The 21095-nt window shown below is 37.2% G+C and overlaps 3 protein-coding genes and 2 pseudogenes across 6 annotated transcripts; 1 reads left to right on the plus strand and 4 right to left on the minus strand.

Moving 5' to 3' along the window:
• Positions 1–3198: 3198 nt before the first annotated feature.
• Positions 3199–3975, minus strand: LOC140836000 (putative germin-like protein 2-1). The gene is made up of 2 exons (XM_073201415.1): positions 3845–3975; positions 3199–3738 (listed from the first exon to the last, which is right to left on the minus strand). Exons 1-2 carry the CDS (start codon positions 3954–3956, stop codon positions 3203–3205), a joined length of 648 nt encoding a protein of 215 aa, XP_073057516.1. The 5' UTR covers positions 3957–3975; the 3' UTR covers positions 3199–3202.
• Positions 3976–4777: 802 nt separating this feature from the next.
• On the plus strand, positions 4778–5512 carry LOC140836001 (putative germin-like protein 2-1; annotated as a pseudogene).
• Positions 5513–5807: 295 nt separating this feature from the next.
• LOC140836686 (protein SULFUR DEFICIENCY-INDUCED 1-like) lies at positions 5808–9092 on the minus strand (annotated as a pseudogene).
• Positions 9093–9221: 129 nt separating this feature from the next.
• On the minus strand, positions 9222–14823 carry LOC140836685 (small RNA 2'-O-methyltransferase-like). 3 transcript variants are annotated; one of them, XM_073202379.1, is made up of 10 exons: positions 14561–14815; positions 14097–14450; positions 13731–13820; positions 12701–13158; positions 12118–12360; positions 11015–11958; positions 10691–10842; positions 10498–10614; positions 9868–10005; positions 9222–9762 (listed from the first exon to the last, which is right to left on the minus strand). In XM_073202379.1, the coding sequence occupies exons 2-10, from the start codon at positions 14370–14372 to the stop codon at positions 9316–9318; spliced, it is 2865 nt and encodes a 954-aa protein (XP_073058480.1). In that variant the 5' UTR covers positions 14373–14450; positions 14561–14815; the 3' UTR covers positions 9222–9315. The 3 variants fall into 3 exon arrangements, with proteins under 3 accessions (XP_073058480.1, XP_073058479.1, XP_073058481.1); XM_073202378.1 differs by having other exon boundaries at positions 14097–14486; XM_073202380.1 differs by lacking the exon at positions 9222–9762 and having other exon boundaries at positions 9997–10131; positions 14097–14486; positions 14561–14823.
• A 1158-nt stretch (positions 14824–15981) lies between these two features.
• Positions 15982–21086, minus strand: LOC140836687 (probable 3-hydroxyisobutyrate dehydrogenase, mitochondrial). Of its 2 annotated transcripts, none has more exons than XM_073202382.1 (10): positions 20799–21086; positions 20264–20352; positions 19964–20078; positions 18987–19137; positions 18316–18395; positions 17505–17600; positions 17034–17176; positions 16853–16937; positions 16558–16637; positions 15982–16257 (listed from the first exon to the last, which is right to left on the minus strand). In XM_073202382.1, the coding sequence occupies exons 1-10, from the start codon at positions 20937–20939 to the stop codon at positions 16170–16172; spliced, it is 1068 nt and encodes a 355-aa protein (XP_073058483.1). In that variant the 5' UTR covers positions 20940–21086; the 3' UTR covers positions 15982–16169. The 2 variants fall into 2 exon arrangements, with proteins under 2 accessions (XP_073058483.1, XP_073058482.1); XM_073202381.1 differs by having other exon boundaries at positions 15985–16257; positions 18316–18398; positions 20799–21084.
• Positions 21087–21095: the final 9 nt, after the last annotated feature.

Below are 21095 nucleotides of genomic sequence, written 5' to 3' on the forward strand. Positions count from 1 at the left end.
TATGATCGAAGTTCTATGATAAACATGGACGTGCTTATATTTCAAATCTTCGGGTATCCGCATTGTTCCCATATAGTATCAACCTTTTTGTTTTATAATAATATCAAGTCTGTTCTCACCATTCATTTTTTTAATATCTTTGAATGATTTTGCATTTGGTTGCCGAGACATTGTCCAGAAATTTAGAAAATTCTGGTATACCATGCCACGTTTTGTCTTTATCCCTCTCTTTTGATGAACATACACATTATTGTGTTTCATCTGCAGGATTTCAAGTTCTGTCATTCTTTGGGTGGAGGCACTGGATCCGGTATAGGAACCCTTCTCATATCCAAGATCGGAGAGGAGTATCCTGACCGCATGATGTTGACATTCTCAGTTTTTCCTTCCCCCAAGGTATCTGACACGGTTGTTGAGCCGTAAAATGCTACTCTCTCTGTTCATCAACTCGTGGAGAATGCTGATGAGTGTATGGTCTTGGATAATGAAGCTTTGTACGATATGTGTTTCCGTACTCTCAAGCTTGCCACTCCTTCATGTATGATCATTTCATTTTACCCATTTTCGTTGATGATGAAACTATTGGCAAAGGGCAAGGATAGCCGGCAGAGTAATTCACCTCCCCTTCCACTTACAATTTCTTATACACATCTATATTTTTCCCAAACCAAAAGTTTGCAAAATGAGATTTTCACCTTCCTTATGGTTTAGAAATTTTGACTTCCTTGTAAGATCGAGTGCTTGTTGTACTATCGTACATCGAGAAGTGCTCAATATATAGTTGAAATGGATGTTGAGGTCACGTATTGTATATGGTGCAATTTGTTGGAACTTTTCAAGTTCGCAATCTTGATTTTGATGTTAACAAAACTTGTTATTGTGTTTCTAACATATTTACTCAAGTGTGAAGTTGCAAACACAAGAAGCAAGCTGAAACTGAATTATGCACAAACTGAATTTCTGGCGAGCTTCGGTATTTTGATGATATCTCTCAACTGAATGATCCAAATGACAATCCGCCAATTGGACTGATTAGAAAACTCAATTTGGAACAAATCGTATTTCACGTCAGTTGGGCAAAATCGGATGTTATCATGGTCTAACTGATCGCTCAATCACCGAACTGATCACACGAAAACAACAATCAGTTGTGTTTGAGCAGCTGCTGTATTTTGGTCATATCTCTCAGCTCGGTTATCGAAACGAAGCGATTCAGTATGCGTTGGAAAGATAAGACAAAGATCTACAAATCATTCTTAGATGTCAAAGTCTGAATCGAAGCTTACGATGCTGATAAATGACGATGAAGTTACTGGTTCTGCACAAACTGAAATCAGCTAGGCAGATTTCAGCACACCAGCTGAAACTGAACCAGTTGAACTGAACCAGATCAGCTGAAGACCAGTTGAACCAGACCAGCTGAAACTGAACCAGTTGAACTGAACCAGACCAGCTGAAGACCAGTTGAACCAGACCAGCTGAACTGAACCAGACCAGTTGAACCAGTCCAACTGAACCAGTTGAACTGATTGACCAGTTGACCAGAGTTGACCAGTCGGGAAAAAATCCAGCAAGACGAATTTGACCGTTGCAATCTCGGAAACAGTACAGAAACTTTCTCAACGGTCATATTCTTGTGTCTAACGTATATATCATTGTTGGGGCTTATAAATACAACATCTTGAAGATCAAACAAGAGCTTTGGAAGTGGATTCAAAGCATGGGCACTTAGCATGAATATATCAGCTAGTTGAGAGCACAAGCCCTTGTGTGAGGAAACATTTGAGATGTACACTGTAACTGATAAATTCCTCACACACAATCACTCACACATATACAGAGAGTTTGAGCTGAAAAGTTTAGTTGAGTGAGTCTTTACACAAAGACGTAAAACATTGTGTTTGTAGTCTTTGCATATGAGACATTAAACAATATGCTGATTGTGAGGTGCTGCCTACAATCTTGAGTGCTAGGAGTTCAGTTTTAGGCAATGGGTAAGTCCTAGCTGAATGGGTTTGTACAATGAGTTGTATAAATCAAAGTCTTCTAGTGGATCCTTCCCAAGGGGAAGAAGGGGTGACGTAGGAGTGTTTGAAATCTCCGAACATCCATAAACAAATTCGTGTCTATTTCTTTATTGCATTTACTTATCATTTCATAGTTTTAAAGATGCATTGTTGAAGCATTTTATGTGTTCTTCAAATACCAAAATATTGTACACCAAGTGTTTGATAAAATGCTTCAACTGAATATTTTAACTCATTCAACGTGCATATATTTTAAATGGTTTACAAATTATTTATTCGGTTTCTACGAAGGATTATTTCGAGTATTTTCCGCTTGGTTTGAACACCAAACTCGATTTAATTCATCGGTGTTCAATATTTCAAGAACCGAGCTATTTTAGCTCAACGATTACCCCCCCTAACCGATCCCAACACAATTATTAAAAGGTAGATTGATGAAGAAGAACAATTCCTGTCACTGCCTTGTATGATTGCTTACATATCAAAACCTATTACTCGTGGTTGAAAATTTTGAGTTGCATTTTTACTCTCATCTAAATTTTTTATTAGCGTCAAAATTATTATAGAAAATTATTTTCCACTATCAAAACTGACATGTTTCTACTATCAAAATTGACTTGTGAACAGAATTTCGATCTTTATGATTTTTGTGAAAATAATTTTAAAGAACATATGGACAGTTTTTTATGATATTATTTGGCAAAACAATTTCCATTTTATGATATAAATATAATTTAACTTCCGTTTGTAATTTAAATGGTAATAAAATGGAAAATCACTTAAAAAGCATTACATTTTTTTATTTTATCTTCTTATTTTATAATACAACATATTCAATGTTATACTGAGAGTAACAATCCTGGTGCATTTTTATACGAGATGTTTGTGTGAATTCAATGAAGCATGCCAGGTTCTTTTGCTCAGCATAGAAAAAGTTAAAGAAACGCCGAGTACTTGGCTGACTAATGAAATAGCAAAAAATAAAACAAAGCAAATCAACATATATAGAAGTATAATAATTTGATACATGAATCAAACTTAGCGTGAACTCTGACATGATCTTTCCTTAGTCGAAACAATGCAGAAATAATGAATTCAAAGGACTAAAATAGATTTTTTTTTTAAAAAGTAGAAGAAAAAATCATCAATGGTACGTTCTTTAGGCAGGCAATTGATCAGAACTTGGACTGAATCCAATCCACCGTTTTAGTATCGACCTGGAATGATTTCGCAAGAAGATCGTTCGCAATAGCAGGCTTCGATCCGAAAACCGCATTACCAATGGTGATAACCCCTGGATTTTGGCTACTAAGACCGACAATGGCTATCGCATTACCGTATCCAACGTTTCTTTGGAAGTGAACGAGACCTTTCGGGAACACGAACACGTCTCCTTTCTGTAGTACTTTTCGTGTAAGGTTATTTCCCGGGTTCGAGGTCACGAACCCCACCTCAAGACTGCCTTCGATAACTGTCAGAATCTCGGTTGCTCGAGGGTGAGTGTGCGGTGGGTTGATCCCCCAGGGCGCAAAATCAATCCGGGCCAAGGAAATTCCAAGAGTGTTCAGGCCTGGAATTTGAGCCACGGTGACTGGTGTCACTTTTGACCCCACAGGATTTGAAGTGTTGCCTGCTAAATGAAGGCCGGCAAAGAAGAAATCGTTTGCTTGGACGATTTTCGAGTCCTTGCATGCAAAACCATTCACCAGCGCTGCAATCACGTGTACAAATTTTTACAGAAACGATTAGCACAAGATACATATAAAAGCATGCAGAAAAATGACTATCTAACGTTTCTTGTCTCCAGGTTCTCGTACCAGGGCCGTTCGGATCAGCGACGCAGAAATCCTGAAGAGGGCTCGGATCAGATGCGGAAGCAATTGAACAGGTGGCGACTAATAGCACAAACAAAACGAAACGGGACGCCATTTTTCTTTTTGCTGTAGAAGATGAGGGTCTTTTCTCAGATGCAGATGCTATAACATTCAAGGCTGATTTTATAGATGAAGCAAGTTAGTGGATAACTGCCGGTGTTGCCGTCCTGTATCACAAATGAACAAAAAGACTCGTCTCATAGTTCATAATCCACCGTGTTGAAATGGTAAAAGCCGCTAATGATTTGCATATTAATCATCGATTAAATAAAGAACGTTTGATTTCATTTTCCCTATCAAAAAATTGCCAAATCCCATTTAAATATATTCGAGACATAATTCACTAATTAAAATAAAATTAGTGATTTTGTTTCACGTCATTGTTTAAATATCACACTTTTAAAAAAATGGAGTATATTTATGACTCAAAATTTATTGATAATTAGTTAGATTGATTTTTAAAATTTTATCAAATATATTGTAAAATATTTTACAGTATATGGACAACTGTGTGGACTACACCACCTTCATTGTTACAAAGGAGGACGCTGCCACCTGGAGCCCGTTTTTGTACACTGATAAATGGAATAGCCGAATAGGTATCTGTCAAATTAAGTTACAGCAATCCGGCAGCAAACGGGCGATATATAGAGCGTGAAATATAATTTGTTGACCCTTTCAAAGCCGTCTGTACGTTATGCACAAAACAATGCTGCAATCATCAGTTTATCGAACTTTCCTCGATGTACGTGCTAATTCTGATAGACTCCAAATACTATAAAACCCGCTGTCCTTAGTCTCGTTTCCCATCTCGTTTTACAGGTTTGTTCAACGTTAGTTATTTCTTAGCATTCTCAACTCTCTCTAGATATAGACATGGCCTCTTGTTTCGTCGTGCTCGGTTTACTGATTGCGACTTGTTCACTGGCATTAGCATCAGACCCGAGCTCTCTTCAAGATTTCTGTGTTGCTGATCCCAGTGGCCCTGGTAATACTAATGTGATATTATAGTACTATACTTAGAAAATTTTAGTTGAGTTTATTGATTTCTAGTTTTTGCATGCATGGTGACAGTTATGGTGAACGGGTTTGCATGCAAGGATCCCAAGGCCGCGCAGGCAACTGATTTCTTCTTCGCCGGCTTGCACATGTCCGGAAACACTTCTAACCCCGTCGGATCAAAAGTGACACCAGTAACTGTCGCTCAAATTCCAGGACTCAACACATTTGGAATCTCCCTGGCACGTATCGATTTTGCTCCATGGGGGATCAACCCTCCACACACGCACCCTAGAGCCACTGAGATTCTGACAGTGATTGAAGGCAGTCTTGAGGTGGGATTCATAACATCTAACCCCGAAAATCAGTCTGATTACTAAAGTACTTCAAAAGGGCGATGTGTTTGTTTTCCCGGTGAATCTTGTCCACTTTCAAAGGAGTGCCGGATATGGTAATGCAGTTGCCATCGTAGCTTTAAGCAGCCAAAACCCAGGAGTTATCACTATCGCAAATGCAGTCTTCGGTTCGAACCCAGCTATTGCCAATGATATTCTTGCCAAGTCATTCCAGACCGATACTAAAACAATTGACTGGATACAATCCAAGTTCTAGGTGCTATGAATATAATCAAGGCAATTGTTGAAAGACGACGGACTCTCCTTATTTCAAACTTGATATCTCTTTGGCTTTTATAATTTTTTACATTTCTAGTTGATTTCATTTTCTCCAAATGATTTGTTGTTCCTATCACTTGATTGAAAATTAAATATTCAGGCTTCTTGTGGGCATAGCGCGGCTTTTTATGGTGACAATTAATAGCTGAGACATGACAAGTTTGGTTTCAATATTTTCCATTAAACAATTTTTTACAGAGAAGAAAACTTCCACGATCAAATTTGGGGAAAAAATGAAAAATATCATACAAATGATGGCAGCATAATCGCAATGTAATGAACTCGGTACATAATGATATTCACAGAAAAAATCAAGAACATTAGGAACATGCAACTTTTTCCTGAATCGATTGTGTCATGTTCCTGGACTTGTAGGAACATGGGTGATATCCTGGAAAACCTGAAACCTGTTCCTCCGATTTATTGATTTTTTCGTCTGAACCTTTGCCTTCAAAATTTAAAACTTTCAATGGCAATGGCGAAGCGCAACAATTTTTTGATGCGCCTGGATTTTGATACTGATCAAAATTACACAATGATGGTCTTAATAATTTCTCAGGTTGTGTAAACATTTCCACATCCAAGATCAATAGCTCTTTCGTGGGGATGGGAGTTTGTGGAATCAAGTTGGAATTCACATTTTCGTCATCAAGTCTTTATTCACCGAAACAACAGACATCTTGCCTGGAGATTGGTAAGATAACAAAGATTCTGGAACATGGTTGCCTGAAACTTTTTTTGGAAAATCTATTTCCCAACATTTCGAAGCTTGCTCTTCTTCTTCAACCATATCAACCCAGCTTTTTTTGCATTCACATGTTATATTGTCGGGTATTCTTTAAGACAAACGTTGTCAACAATTTCTTCAGCATCGGGTTTCAGCTGGATATTCTTCAGTCTTTCTTCATTATATCTCAGTGCCAGTTCAGTTTCAGTTTCAGTTTCAGTTTCAGATTGTTCGAAGAAAGACAATTTCCGACAGAAGCCTCCATTATTAGCCTTCGCATTTCTTTGATTTCCATTATTGGAGGAGAATGAACATTTTCTTGGCTGTGTGAATGGAAGTTTTGGAATTTTTCCATTGTAGAATGGAGAACCGTACAACGGTTTCAACACACAATCTGCTTCTTCTCGGCTCACATTGTACACACGGTGGTTCGATTTCCTGTCAAAATAAGACCTTTTTTCATAGGGAAATTCCGTAAATGCACCTAGATTCATATTCTTGAAGGACAAACAGATGTCTGTTTGTTTCACAGGTTCAAGAATACCCTGTGCCTCCAACTCAACGAACATTCGGGAGGCACGTTCATAGGACTTCGCAAAGGATTCATCCATAGGCCCACGGTCAGATGAAATTCCTGTTGCTTGCAAGCAACAATTTGGCTTCTGTTAACTTATTCATGCGCATCAAACACATTGCTAAGTTGCACTGCTTGTTCTTATCTTGTTCAATAGATAGTGCTTTTCTGCATCAAAACACATTGGTGCAAGATACTTCATTATTTAAAACAATCAGTATTTAGCACAATAAACTTCAGATTTACAAAAAAACCTGTAATGTTCTTCTGCGGACTTGAAATCTTTCAGCAGCATGTAAGCCCAAGCCAAATTCCCCAACAATCTTCAGATAAATTTAAAAGCAAATAAGTTAATCAGACTTTTTCTAAAAAAAGGTTTTCAGTTTCATTTATTTAACGTGAATATAAACCTAGAGTAGTCTTTTTCAACTGTGATCTGAAATTTCTTTCCTTGAGATCTTGCCATCTTCATCCTCTGGCCACCAAAAGCTGTTCCATCTTCTAGTTGCTTCAATTTTAGTTTAAGCATTTCAATCTCTTCCTCAATCCTGCCAGATTTCTGCATTAACCAAAAAGATTTTCAAGAATCAGCATGTCATATTGTAGTTATCATAAAAACTTTATTACCTTGTAGAGTTCAACCAGTATGTTATCAAGGGATTCTTGAGATTCAAGGGGACATAGATGACGAAATGACTTAACGGCCTCAACTGCCTCATCTGCCCTATCCAATTGTTTCATTACAACTGCCATGTCTTTCAGAGCACTATCAGCTCGATCGCCAGAATTTATAGCAGCCCAAAACATGGAAACAGCCCTGCTTGGGTCCTTGTCTACCAGCTGTTTTTTAGCATGGAATCAGCAAACCAAATTTTTTTAATAATTAAGTACTATTGCAAGTAAACGATTTTGAGCTTTCAAGGATTCTCGCATTATAATCATTATTAATTCATAAAATCATAACTTCTTTGTAAGTAATTTTTAAGAACAGTCTTGACAGCAACCTAGTCTGCCTAGATAGAACAGGACGCGGGCATAGAATTTGATTCTAATCTTTTTTTCCTTTGCAATTATATCCTTTGGATATGAATGTCCACTGAAGCAAGATACATGCTTCGACAATAAAATCCATGTATTTCCGTCAATATCCATTACCTAACGATTAATCAAATGATTCATTTTCATTATCACGAGGGGAAAAAAACAAATATCTTATATCCCTGAAAAAATATAAAGCATCAATCAAATTTCAACAATGTAAATAAAACCACAAATTCAAAAGAAAAAAAAAAAAAAAAAATTAATTCAAGAAACAGGAAAATGGCATCAATCAACGGTCACCTGGACATGCTTGGCTCTACCATACGGAGAGTCACCGGAAGGAACTTTGTGAAAGACATGAAAAAGATCAGTTTTCCCCTGAGACGACCTTCTCGGCTTCTTCTCCGATCCAGGCATCACCGGAGAACACCGGCTGGTCTTCCATGTCGGCGGCGGCGTCAAGAATACTCTAGGTTGAGAACTGTAGTAACTGTCGTACTCATCAACACTACTGTTACTCGGCATACCCTCTCAAAAGATAATCAAGTAATGGATAAAAAAATCTCCTTGATAAATTTCAGACCCTTTTCTTCAGATTCCAAGAAATCCTACTAATGGCGTTGTTGAAAATCAATCAAGAAACAAGTTTCTTCAAAAAAAATCAAGAATATGAAGAGACGGGATGTGCACAAAGATGAGCATGAGAAAAAACACGATTGAGTGCACGAAATCAGAGAGGTGAGATTCGATAGTGTTTGGTCGAGAAAATCAATTCACCACGATTGAGGAGAGTAGCCGTTATCTGAGTATCTGTTGGGAAAGGAGGCATCTTCAGGTATATCGTACGTACCCTTAGTTATCAGCACGAACGGGTCGGGTTGAAATTTAACCCGTCAGTTATTTATTTGATTATTTCTCTCCAATGTGACTTCAAATTACCCGGTCAAATTGAACACTGGAACTTGTATATAAATTTGTTATCCTTTATTTATAGAGTAACGGAGGAAATTATCTTATTATTCTTAGGTACAAAAGTGTGCAAAAAAAAAGAACTAGTCTAAGCTCGAGAAGCAAGAGCGTGAACAACTTCATTGGTCGTTCGCCGACAACGTGGAATGGATAGGAAACAAGCGAGGCCCCAACACAATAAAACGAAGGCTTGTTAATCGGCTGGACAACATTATGATACGTGCCATCGCTCAAGAGCCATGTAACCACTTCCACACTTCAAGCATTATTTAATTATTCTTGTTAGTTCGATGAATAAGTCGGTGATTCTCTATATTTTTTGCATGATTCCCTATATATAAACGAGTCTTTAGTACATATATTCACTTCCACTGCAGTAAAATGTCAAAACATTGTTCGAACCTAGCAGCATCATGTTAAAAAAACAAAACTATTCTTTTTTTGGGAGCAGATCTTCGATATTCCACTCCCATAGGACTACATATTGATGACCAAATTCCATTTTTGCCACACGATCATAGTCATCATCAGATCTTCTAAATATAGCGATTTGGGACGCAAAACCAGGTTCAGTATCAGCAGATCCCCCAACGCCACTGAATGCAACACTGTAGTTATGTCTAGCAGCCAAATCAGATGCCCAGTGATTAAACTGTGATCTAGTCCATTCAAATTTATGGTCATGATTTCGGAATTTACAGCTCTGGGCTTGATTTTTTTCATTTGGATCCTCTTCTTGGCTTTGTGGTGTAGATCCCTGAAGAATGACATTGTACTCGTAGTTTGGGGTAGAGACAATAAGAAACTTGGGACAGAAAGAGCTGAGGACTACATCACCAAATAAACACGCGTCTTTCTCCTCCATGTGCTCAATCACCTTTCAGAATGATGATTTTCCGTGTTTACCAAATCAGAAACAAGATGGATGCAAAGAAAATTGGAACCATAGCAGCTTCAAAGTAAGAAAGGAGAAACTAAGTACCTCCAAGCAAGTTGCAATATCAAAGCCATGCAACCGGGAATCATATTTCGTGATAGAGCCATCATATAGCACTGCAGACTTGATCACGCTAGATGTATCCTTGGCACCCAATAAGCTGTTTAATTTTGTGTGTAGGGACTGCAGCAGTAGAAAGATAATTTGTAATTTGCCACGAGATTTAAGATTAAACAGGCACAGTTGGTCCAGAGAATTAGCTGGAATGGATCATATATGTAACTGCAAGTCATAAACCTCCCTTCCTGGCTGGAAAATTCGAGTCAGGAATGAGCCACAAATATTTTGTTTACCTGCTTTCTGGCTAAAAATTATTGTTACAGCAATTAAGATATCTTGTGATTAGTCCAATCAAGAAGGAGAGCCCCGATAAATAGATGACCATTACTGGTTATCTTGAAGTTATTAATCATTCCTCATCTCACCTCCAATCAAGCACGCCAAAAGTAGTGTTGGCGACTTTTTTTGGGGGAATGGGGGAAGTAATACCTTGTTCAAGATAGCATCAAACGGCTTATAACAGAAACAAAAACAGACTTACATAGAGAAAAATTGTGGAGATGACAACAAAAGCATTAACCAGCTTTACATGCCACAGCAGTAAATGCTACGTACCTTGGCTGCCCGTGCAAGACTTCTCCGTGAAATATCAACGCCTACTATTTTTTCCAGAGAGGTAGGATACAATAGCAAAGAATCCAATAAACTTCCAGAACCGCAACCAAAATCAACCTGCAATGAAATTGAATCAGTCCCAAATACCAAATCATTATAGCTGGAAACCAGCATGAAGTATATCAACTAATACCAACGAGGATGCAGAAAATTCTTTAATATGTCGCACTGCAAATTCAACACGCTGCTTTGACAGAGGGGGACTGAATAAAGCTTGCTCCATCCTCTCTTCCAATGGTTCTGTCACCCGCATTAGAGTTATATTGTACTCCAATTTGCAGCTTCCTGCCGAAGAACACAGAAGGAAAGTGATGCAAAATAAACTGATAAGAGGATAAAGAAGTAGGTCTTTACCTGGCAAGATTAGGGTCTAGTTATTTTAGATAAGCAAGTATTCAGTATAGCCTTAGGGGAGAGATTCGCATACAAACAAAAAATGATGGCACAAACTACTTACTTGAAGATAATAACGATAAAGTTGCTGCAGAATCACCAGCTGCTGCCAAAATAAGCTCACAGGGAACCAATTCTGTTTGAACATTAGAAGACTGGCCAACAGTCATTTGTGCTACAGCAACTTCAAGATCAGGCAGCACTGCTTCGTTACCTACCTCAAATTCAAACTCTTCACAACTTTCAAGGTGTTCCTTCATGCGGCCTCCATCAGTGACCAACGAAACAGAGTAACATACAGAAGCTAGAGAGCCATTCGAGGGAGTAATTCCAGAACTTTGACCCGCAACAGCAACAAAAGCCGGTTCATCTTTAACTACATTACCACTGCAGTTATAGTTTAATAGTTTGAGAGATTGTGCAATTGTGATTCCGCATTTATGAATAGATTGGCATGATGCAAACTCCTTCGAGAGGTAATGAAGAGATAAGTGAATGTCAAGTTTTTTGGCAACTGCATTCAGCTTCTCCACAGATGTGTCAGGTTTTTCAAGAAATATATCCAACCAAGATAGAACTTTCAAAGCAGCACTTTGGATGGCATCGTTCTGCTTTCTATAAGCTTCTTGAGGCGAGCATCGTAAGATCAACTCCTGCTTTTTGGAATATATTTTTACTTCACAACTAGATGCTTCAGTAGATCCCACCAGATTGCCACTGCCACAGCTAGCAGCAAGGACCGCTTCACTTTTTTCATCTCTATCAGCCTCCATAACTTCCAGCTTTTTATGGGATTCAGGTAAATCTTGAGATGAATCCGATGAAATTAATTGAACAGAGAAAACAGGTTCAGATATATGATGAAAACGACAGATGGTACAAAGGATGTCCCTCGGCAAGGATCCTCTCCAATTGTTTCTTGTAGTAAATGCTAATGGCAAGTTAGCAGCGAGTATTGCCTCTCTAGATATCTTATATGCCCCGTTAGGTATCCTGTTCACGAGTATCCTAGACAACAAGATTAAAAAAAACTGTATTAGGTGACATGCAAGTTCTCAAAGCATCAGAGTAGAATTGTCCCCATGTAGGAATGTCGCAGACCGAAACACTTATATTTCAAAAATTAATGGGGACGATTAACAGCCCCTAACAGAGCTAGAGTCCAACCTATAATATGTGCGCAAGGCAACAGCTTCATGGAAAAGATCAGTAGACTTCCACGTGTAACCGACAGATGCCAAAATTGCATCACCATATACAAATTGACCAGAGAAGTAACTTGCCCTCTCATTTAATGATTCTTCAAGATGAATGTGTTGTTTCACATCATGCTCTGACAAATGTTCCCAGAGCTGTCGCTTGGGAGCAGGGGAATATATTCTCAATTCGGAGGAAGCTTTGCCTATCGTTCTGCATATGATTAGATTTTTATTTAGTTACAGATAGGAAAACAAAAACTTGCAAGATATCTTACAGAATAAATGGGGCAATCACCCATTATATGGAACATGAATTACACAGCTCATTTTCTACATGCATGTTTCTCATTGGAGATAAATTCTACTTGTAGCCCCATTAGTCCAGATAAGAAGACCATCTTCATAATTAAGGACTTGTATTATTTCCAAATGTTAGCTAAGCAGTGTTCATCATGCCTTAAATCCGTAACGAACTTGATCCAGTAAGCTTTCAGAAAGTAGCAGACAGAAGAGAGTACCCATCTTTCATCCCATATGTGCACTAATCTCACCTGGATATCAGAACATTAGAAGCCTCATTCACACCTAATTCATGACCAATAACATCAAGGTAATAACCAGTTTCAGCAATGTTAAGCTTCAAGGCTTCCACATCCTTGTATGGTGAAGCTGGAATCCGTATTACTTCAATTGTACTGCCATAACACAAGCTTGATCCATGGTCTGTAGAAGGTTGTATGATCTCAGGAGGATACGGGTTTCTCCTCTTTAGTGAAAGTTGCTCCTCAAATGGCAAAACCATATCATTTTGTTTTGCTGCTGCCTTGAGAACTAGTGACATCACTAGCAGTGGATTCGATTCAGCTGCAGGATTTATGTGTATACATATGTTACCAATCTTTGCATCATAAAGTGCTATCACAGACACAGGAACACAACCATTGAAGTGGCCTTCTCTTCTCAAAGCTGCTCTGAAGTGACCGCTGAGTGGGTGGAGAGAAGAAAGGAACTTCACAAATACCAAAGAAAATGGGAAACTTGGAGTGTCAAAAAGTGAACGGAAAGTAAACTTTAACTGCATATAGAATAAAGCATCAAACGAACATATAGATCCAGAACATTCTCTTCATAAGCTAATTGTCCTTATTGCATTGTGACATCAACAGGCACCAACACGCAAAAGAAACAATCCAAATTTTCAGTTTTCTGAAAGAAAAAGAGTAACAGACGCCACACACGTGAACCAAATCATGTTAGTTGTCGAACAATCCCATCTCAGCAGAAGTGCTAGAACCCCTACTATATCGCCCTTAACCACAATCTATATAACTTCAATTTGCTCATTGAAAAAGGCTTAAAATTTAACATGACAAAAGGGAAGATGAATCTGATGTTTAAAAGGAAAAATTAAGATCAATGATGACTATTATGGAGAGCAACATCAGAACTCCTTAATAGTGGAGACAAATTCAAATAGAATGAAAGTGTGCAAGGTATGACAAGAAGAGGCAATTCATTCACACAAGTCCATCTAATAAGCTTTGCCACCCAGACTAGAACTGATATACTGCAGGCACATACCTCATTAGCAAATAGAAAAACAAGACGGCTAGTCAAATCATCCCATGCTTCAAGAATGGTAGGCTTATATTCTTTCTGACGAATTCCAAGCTGCAAGGCACATTTAGATTTTACAGATAAAGAATGCATGCTTTGGGATAGTAACAACATATTTCAGACCTCAGGTCCAGAAACAAGGAAGCCCAAAAAAATCAACATATATTCAGGATAAAATAGCTGGAAAATCACGGGTTTATCATACTGATTTTTATACAAGGTAAATCAGAAACAAACAATCAGTTGAATCTATGATAATAGTGTTTGCTGCGTCCTAAAAGGAATAAACAGTCTAAAACTTTGTTACCGACAAAGAATAAAATGTGAAACCTTTTCTATGGCCTTCTCTGCAGCTGATTGTTCGGCATCCTTTTTCCTTTTAAAGGAATCAGAGACAACAACAATTTCAGGAAGTAGTAGGGTGCATCGGTAGAGGCAGGGTCCCTTCTGCAGGACGGCTAGCCCTGGACATCCGTTTTGAGTTAAATCTTGTACTTCCTCAACCTTATAGATGGCTTTATCACCAAATCTCTGGTGTATAATTGCCTTGGGTGTCATCAGTGGCTTTTTCGCAGCGTTAGATGTGGATTTCACTGCTTCCATCATTATCCCAGCAGTTTAGGTTAGGGGTGAAATCTTATTTGGCAATCATCTATCAAGAGCTGTGTTCCCAGGGCCAAGCTCCTGCACAAAGTGAAAACCCAAATGCTGTCATTCTTCCTGTGTAGTAGTACAAAGAAAGAAGTAAATGATTCCACAAAAAGGGTATTCGATAAAAAAAAAAAAAACAGTACCTTCGCATCAGCAATGCTTTCGGTGTAAACGCTCCTCTGCATGATTACGGGTGATTATCAGTGTGTTCTGCGTGATGTGTGTGAGAGAGGACAAGGGATTGGCACTCCAAACGTTTTTTTTCCTTATTTATTTTTTCTTCCTAAAAGACACCCAAAAGTTTCAGCAGCACGGAGTATTAGTACTGGGTTTTGGGTTTATGCAAGGGAGACTGGGAGACGACTTGCGGGACTGTAGGAGGGACCCCTTTTATTCATGAAGCGGATACCTCCGTTGCCTATCCCTACAGTTTTCTGCAGTGCGATTTCCTAACTACTAATTGATGCTTGATAAAACCCGTGTGAAATCTAATTTTGAAGATAACCATAAACATCAAATAGATTATTTTTATAATTTTTATGTGTATAAATATATGTATGTAAAACGAAATATTGTAATATAAGTAGCTTAAAAATTGTAAATTAAATCTAAAAATAAATATTTAGCGTTTTATAAACATTTATATTCGATAATAACGACAGTAACTCAAATATTTTAACATAAAAATTGACTAAAACAACACAATCTAAGCACCGATTATCATCATTAGTATTGAATCGAAAGCATTTGTTATGAATTTGAATAATTATTTTTTATTGCAAAATTTAATATAACAGAAAATCGAAAAGTTTTAAAAGAAAGTGAAAGTAAATAAATTTGATTCGACTTGCTAAAGTTTAAAAAAAATGCTTATTTTTGCAAAATGCAATGAATGTTGAAGAAAGAATAATCTTTTGGGCTGTGGAATTAAAGTATGTTGTGATCCTCTTGTGAACACACGACATAAATAGAACGCGGCATTGCTGCTGTTTGAAATAAATAAAGAATTCTCCATACTTTCCTTTTAAAGAATTTTCAAAAATAACCATTTTGTAATACAATAAGATATAGACAAAAACTTGTACGAGACGATTTCATGGATCGTATTTTGTAAGACCGATCTTTTATTTGAATCATCTATGAAAAATTATTACTTTTTATGTAAGAGTTTTACTTTTACTGTGAATATCAGTAACATTGACCCCTCTCATATATAAAGATTAGTGAGACCGTCTCATAAGAGATCTACTCTAATATATAGAAAATTAAAGATAAGATAAGACTGAATTATATAATATATATATATATATATATATATATATTATATAATTCAATCTTATCTTTAATTTTTTATGGAATTTTTTCTTTATCTGTCATGTATCAAGTCGGAGAGTTCGGGTATGCTTATTTTTCCACAGTTCACTTTTTGTAGGTGAATATTAACAAGGACGTCGAGTAATTCGATGCCACCCTTGGCAATCCAAAGGTGGTTATTTATTCGTGTGACGTTCATAATTTTTCAGTGAACCCCAAATACAAGAACAAACAACAATAATTGGATGCATCCTTGAGACATTTCCCAATTTCCAGGGAGGCACAAACTCTCACACAAGCCCAGTTGTGGTGCTAGTAGCAACAAAATGAAAGAGAAAAATTGGAAGAAAAAAAGTTTTATGAGAACAATTTTCCAATATGCAGCAGAATGGACAACAAATAAAGAAAAGTTCTACAGACCAAAGATCCAAGATTAAGTTACAACTCATCCTTCCCAGAAAAATAATGGCGAAAAACACAGGAGAAATCCTTTACTCCATGACCTTCATTGCAAAGCTCTGTGAATCTGCAAACCATGTTAGTGTATTATCAATTCATGTTCAGTTAACAAACATGTAAAGTTCTTATTAGTACTTCATCATATCGGTAAGCTCCCTTGACTGGGGAATCCATAATAGTTTTTGTATTTTACGGGGAAATCATATGTTCATAGAGAGGGGTGGTCGTCCCTGCTGATCCCTCTTTCTCTCAGGCAAGAAATTATACATGTCTGATCAAGTATCAGAAGATGTTATCTCGGGGCAAATGAAATGGGTTCATTAACAAGTTTGCCATGCTCTGAAGAAGTTAAAAGTCCAGAACTTACATCCTCTCTGCTAGAAACGTCAATGGACTAGATAGGCCAACTTCTTTGGCTGATACTGCTGCAAGGCCTAAATCTTTTGCCTAAGTATAGAGAGGGAAAATGAACACGACCACATCAAAGTTTGAAGCGAGTAATGTTCCAACAATTCACGAAGAGGGCCAACAGCAAAGTTGAAAGAGATGCATTTTAAACAAAGCTAAATTTAATTATGAGGTATCTGTGAAGCACATATGGTTGGAGATACTGTGGAGTATTTGGCATGAATCAGCTTGTATAAGGTGATGGAACCATATACCATTAGTTTGGCAGCAAAGCCGCCTTCATAATTCCTAGAAGCTGGCACTCCATCCATCACTCCAGGCACTGGATTGTAAGTATCACTGTGAATGATTTGGAAATTTGTGTCGTCATATTTATAATACCATGCCTCAACCGTGCATCAATTAAATCCAGTAAGATATCAAATAGCATTTTACCTGCTCCAACAGCGAGCACTTGAAGAATTAAAGATCTTTGTTAAAGTATGGGCTGAAATTCCAAGTGATTGACCAAGTGCAAAGGCTTCAGAAACCCCAAGCATGCTAACAGCTAAGGCCAAATTATTACAAATTTTTGCTGCCTATATAGTAGCAAAATTAGAGAGTTAATCTACCAAGTGTTCAAATCTATGATTTTGTAAAGGAACTGTGCAAGTGAATATCCATTCAAGTGACACTTGTATTCTCTGTCCACTTGCTATTTTTATGAGTGAATACTATTGCAATATAGTGTAAAGGAACCTGATATTCAAAAATTTCATTTTGTTAACGACGAACAAGTAGTCAGAAATAGGAAATGTGGATGATGAAAAGCTCAAGGACGATTCATATGCTACTTCCTCAGCTTAGAGATGCTTAAAATTTTGCAACCAAACACGCGTGGGCAAAAGGTTCCAAACAAGACCATACCGAACCATTTCCTGGACCACCACAGTGTATGATGTTTTTGCCCATTGAGAGAAGCAAAGGCTTTGAAGACATATATGCTTGCTCTGAGCCACCGACCTGAAGAAGACACATGTCATATACTGCTATAATAAGTTCGAGAATTTGAAAGATCAGCTTCTGCAGCCAAAAACAAAAGACATCCTGAAATATGTCAAACAACATGAACTTAGCTCTCATTGAACATAACTTTTCAGATCAACTTCATGAGACCAGCTTACAGTTCTGAATCATGGGAAACTTATCAATGGAAGAGAGAGAACAATGAACCGTTAAATATTAAAGCAAGAAACTGTAACCATAGGATTGCTAGATTCATATGATAAAAGTTAGTCAATCACCAAAAAAGACCTCGTAAAGAAAAAGACGGACACTGTGAAGTTTCTCGTAGACATGGACCTGACTAATCAGAAAATTAAGCAACAGGTTTGAATGAGGAAAGAAAAATGAGTAGCGGTTGATACATGTTGTCACTTGTCTGAACAAAAATTTATCAAGCAGAAGCGTTGCTCTGTTGAATAGCAGCCTAATAACGCAAATAAAATTTTAACAGTATGACTTGTTTATTGAGATCAAAAGTACTAGAGCCCTCGCTTTCAAAAGACACTGGAACCAACAGAGCCATGACTAGGGAAAAAATTCCAACAAGCATTAAGACATCAAAATAAAATGGTTTTTGATATGTCACATTTTCCATGATTAGCTTTACTAGAATCAAACAGAAGTACCATGAATACTTTCAAGGAAAACAAGTCAAAAGCTTCGACAACTATACCATGAAAGTGAGTGAGCCAGTCTCAGCTGATAGAACACCGCCAGATACAGGTGCATCCAATATAGCAGGAGACCCACTACCTCCTAAGGAATATATGCAATCAGATCTTGCAACAACTCACAGGAATATGTGCAACCAGATTGCGAACTATGGGAGATTCAGTACATTTATGAATAGCAAAATAAGGAATACATATTGACTCACGGAATCTGCTCTGAAGAAACTAAAATTGAATCAGAGGCAATAAGATTTTTAAAGAAGTAGGAAAAGGTTTTGAACTTCAACTTTGTTTACACAGACCCTGTGAGAACAGGCATTATAAATTGTACCAAACAACTGTTATTTGGTAAAAGATTTAAATTACAGCATTCTCCATCAAATCAAGAACAATGTGTGCACTGGATGATAACATTGTAACATATTTTAATGGAAAAGAATGCTGCTTTGGCGATAAAGATCAAAAGACATTATATTTATGAGAAAGGAAGTTTAGAAAGACCAGGCATTATTACAGAGTAGTCATTATGTTTAAATACCAAATAAATACCCGATAGCCCATAGATATTAATCAGCGAAAGATAAGGATACTGTAGCAAATGGTGATTTTTTTAACAACCAATCAAAATAAGAAAATAAATCAACTCTTTGATGGTTAATAAACGATAACATACCCCTATCTTCCTTTAATTTACAACCAGAAATGGCTTTAGAAACTGTTCTAGACGTTTGAGGATCAATCGTAGAGGAATCTATGAACAGTTGTGGTCTAAGCAAATTCCCATCACTAAGGAAACCTTTTGGTCCAGTGTAAACATCCATCACCTAAATGTACAAGAACACAGAATTTTTGTCGGATGAACTGAGATAGATACACGGTAGAAAAAGTAATTCACAAAGTAACTTCAATGCCAATGGGTAGAAGTTTCTTCATTTTGTTTGGGCTAATATAGAGGATGTGCAACGGGTTTACATGGCTATTGATCATAATGACATATTTAAAGATATCTACGATACAGGAACAGAGCTCAGGACCACATAAGCTGGCCAGCTAGGTATAAACGAATCACAAACGGATAACTCTCTGTCTGAGAGTTAATCAACAGTTAAGATGGGAGTATCAGGTGCAACTAAATTCAAAATGGAGACTTGATATTTTGATTGTATATATATCAGAAGTGACATCATGTGATTTAGCTCGATCAAATTCGAACGGATAGTACCCCCAGTAGGACTCAGAAACTCCTCTTTCACTGGTCGTTTCATAAACAAGATACGAAATGCAAGAGAAAATGAGAAATCCAGGAGGCAACATCAAGTTAATCAAGAAACTATCAATTCTGAATGACTGGTAACTTATAAATAGTTTGTACTGGTTCAATTATTTAAATATCATCTATTTCCTTATAAAGGAGAACTAGATTGTGTTCATGAGAAGTAGTTCACATGGCAACCTCTTTCATCATTTAACACTATCAACACTAGAACCTAGGTTGATTTTTTTTTTTCCCATCATCTAATATGTGGATCCAGAAACTTTGCTTCACGATTTGCATCTGTAGTGCACCATTCCATGATTATAGCCATGAACTTCGATGATATTGGATGGCTATATCTTCATATACCGACACAAATTAAATTAAAAGCTTACATGTGTTGAAGATGGCAACATAGTGATTACAACATCACATTCTTCTGCAACTTCAAAAGGTGAATTTTTTGTAAGAATGCCATTGTCAGAGTATTTCTTCATGACATCAAGGTTTCTGTGCCAAATATAGAGTAGAAAAGATCGTGTTATAAGATTTATGTGCTCCCAAGAACTGATCGCTTTCTTTTGTTTATAAAACAAACTCAATAGATTGAGAGAAGTAGGAAGGATCAAGAAAAAGGTCCCATGTTATACACGAATACTGCAACAAGGATGGAAATATAGAGATGAATAAATTACACATCATGAACCAGGACATTGTATCCAGCTTTAATCAAGTTATTTGCCATTCGAGATCCCATGTTTCCCAGCCCTATGAATCCAACTCTCTGTGATTGATAAATTGAACAATAAACTCATACCCATCAGGATAGGAAACCACAATAATATTTAATCAAAAATCAAGTGATTTATAACAAAGTTCAAAAGAAAATTAATCATCAAAGATGCGGGTGCTCGTTCTCATTTCTTTGGTTCCACGCAGTGGATGAGCAGACAAGATGGGCGTATGTTATTAATTCAAGAATCATGACGATTTGTTTAAGATTCGGGAACTGAGTTTCACGCAATGATGATGTACAGTGTAACTACACGAAAGAATCAGTTCTCTTGTTATAAACCGAAACCAAGATAATGTAATTCATTCAAGATTCGGCGAACTGAATTTCAAGCAAGCACAAAAAAACGCAAGAACTGTGCAACCGGCAAAAGAGCATAAGAATTTCAAGACATCACAAGTTGTAAAAAAGAAACGATGAAAGGAGAGAGCTCTCACTTCGAATTGAGAAGAGACGAGGGATGACGAACTCATGCGAGCCCAAGAGAGTTTATTATATAAAACAGATGAAGTGATGATCTTGGAATTGCCTCTATAAAGAGACACCAACCATTTTCTGTAAGTATTACAAGAAGCCATTCTTGAATTTTCTTCGCCCCTTTCGCCAAAATCGATAGATAAAAAGGGGTTTCTTTGATCTGGTAATTAAATTAATAATGATTATGGGTCACCCATCGTCAAACCCTTTCAAATACTCCACAAATGATATTTAACGTAGGACGGGTTTTTGTATAA

The sequence above is a fragment of the Primulina eburnea genome, chromosome 7, assembly GCF_022965805.1.
Source record: "Primulina eburnea isolate SZY01 chromosome 7, ASM2296580v1, whole genome shotgun sequence".
Lineage (NCBI taxonomy): Eukaryota > Viridiplantae > Streptophyta > Magnoliopsida > Lamiales > Gesneriaceae > Primulina > Primulina eburnea.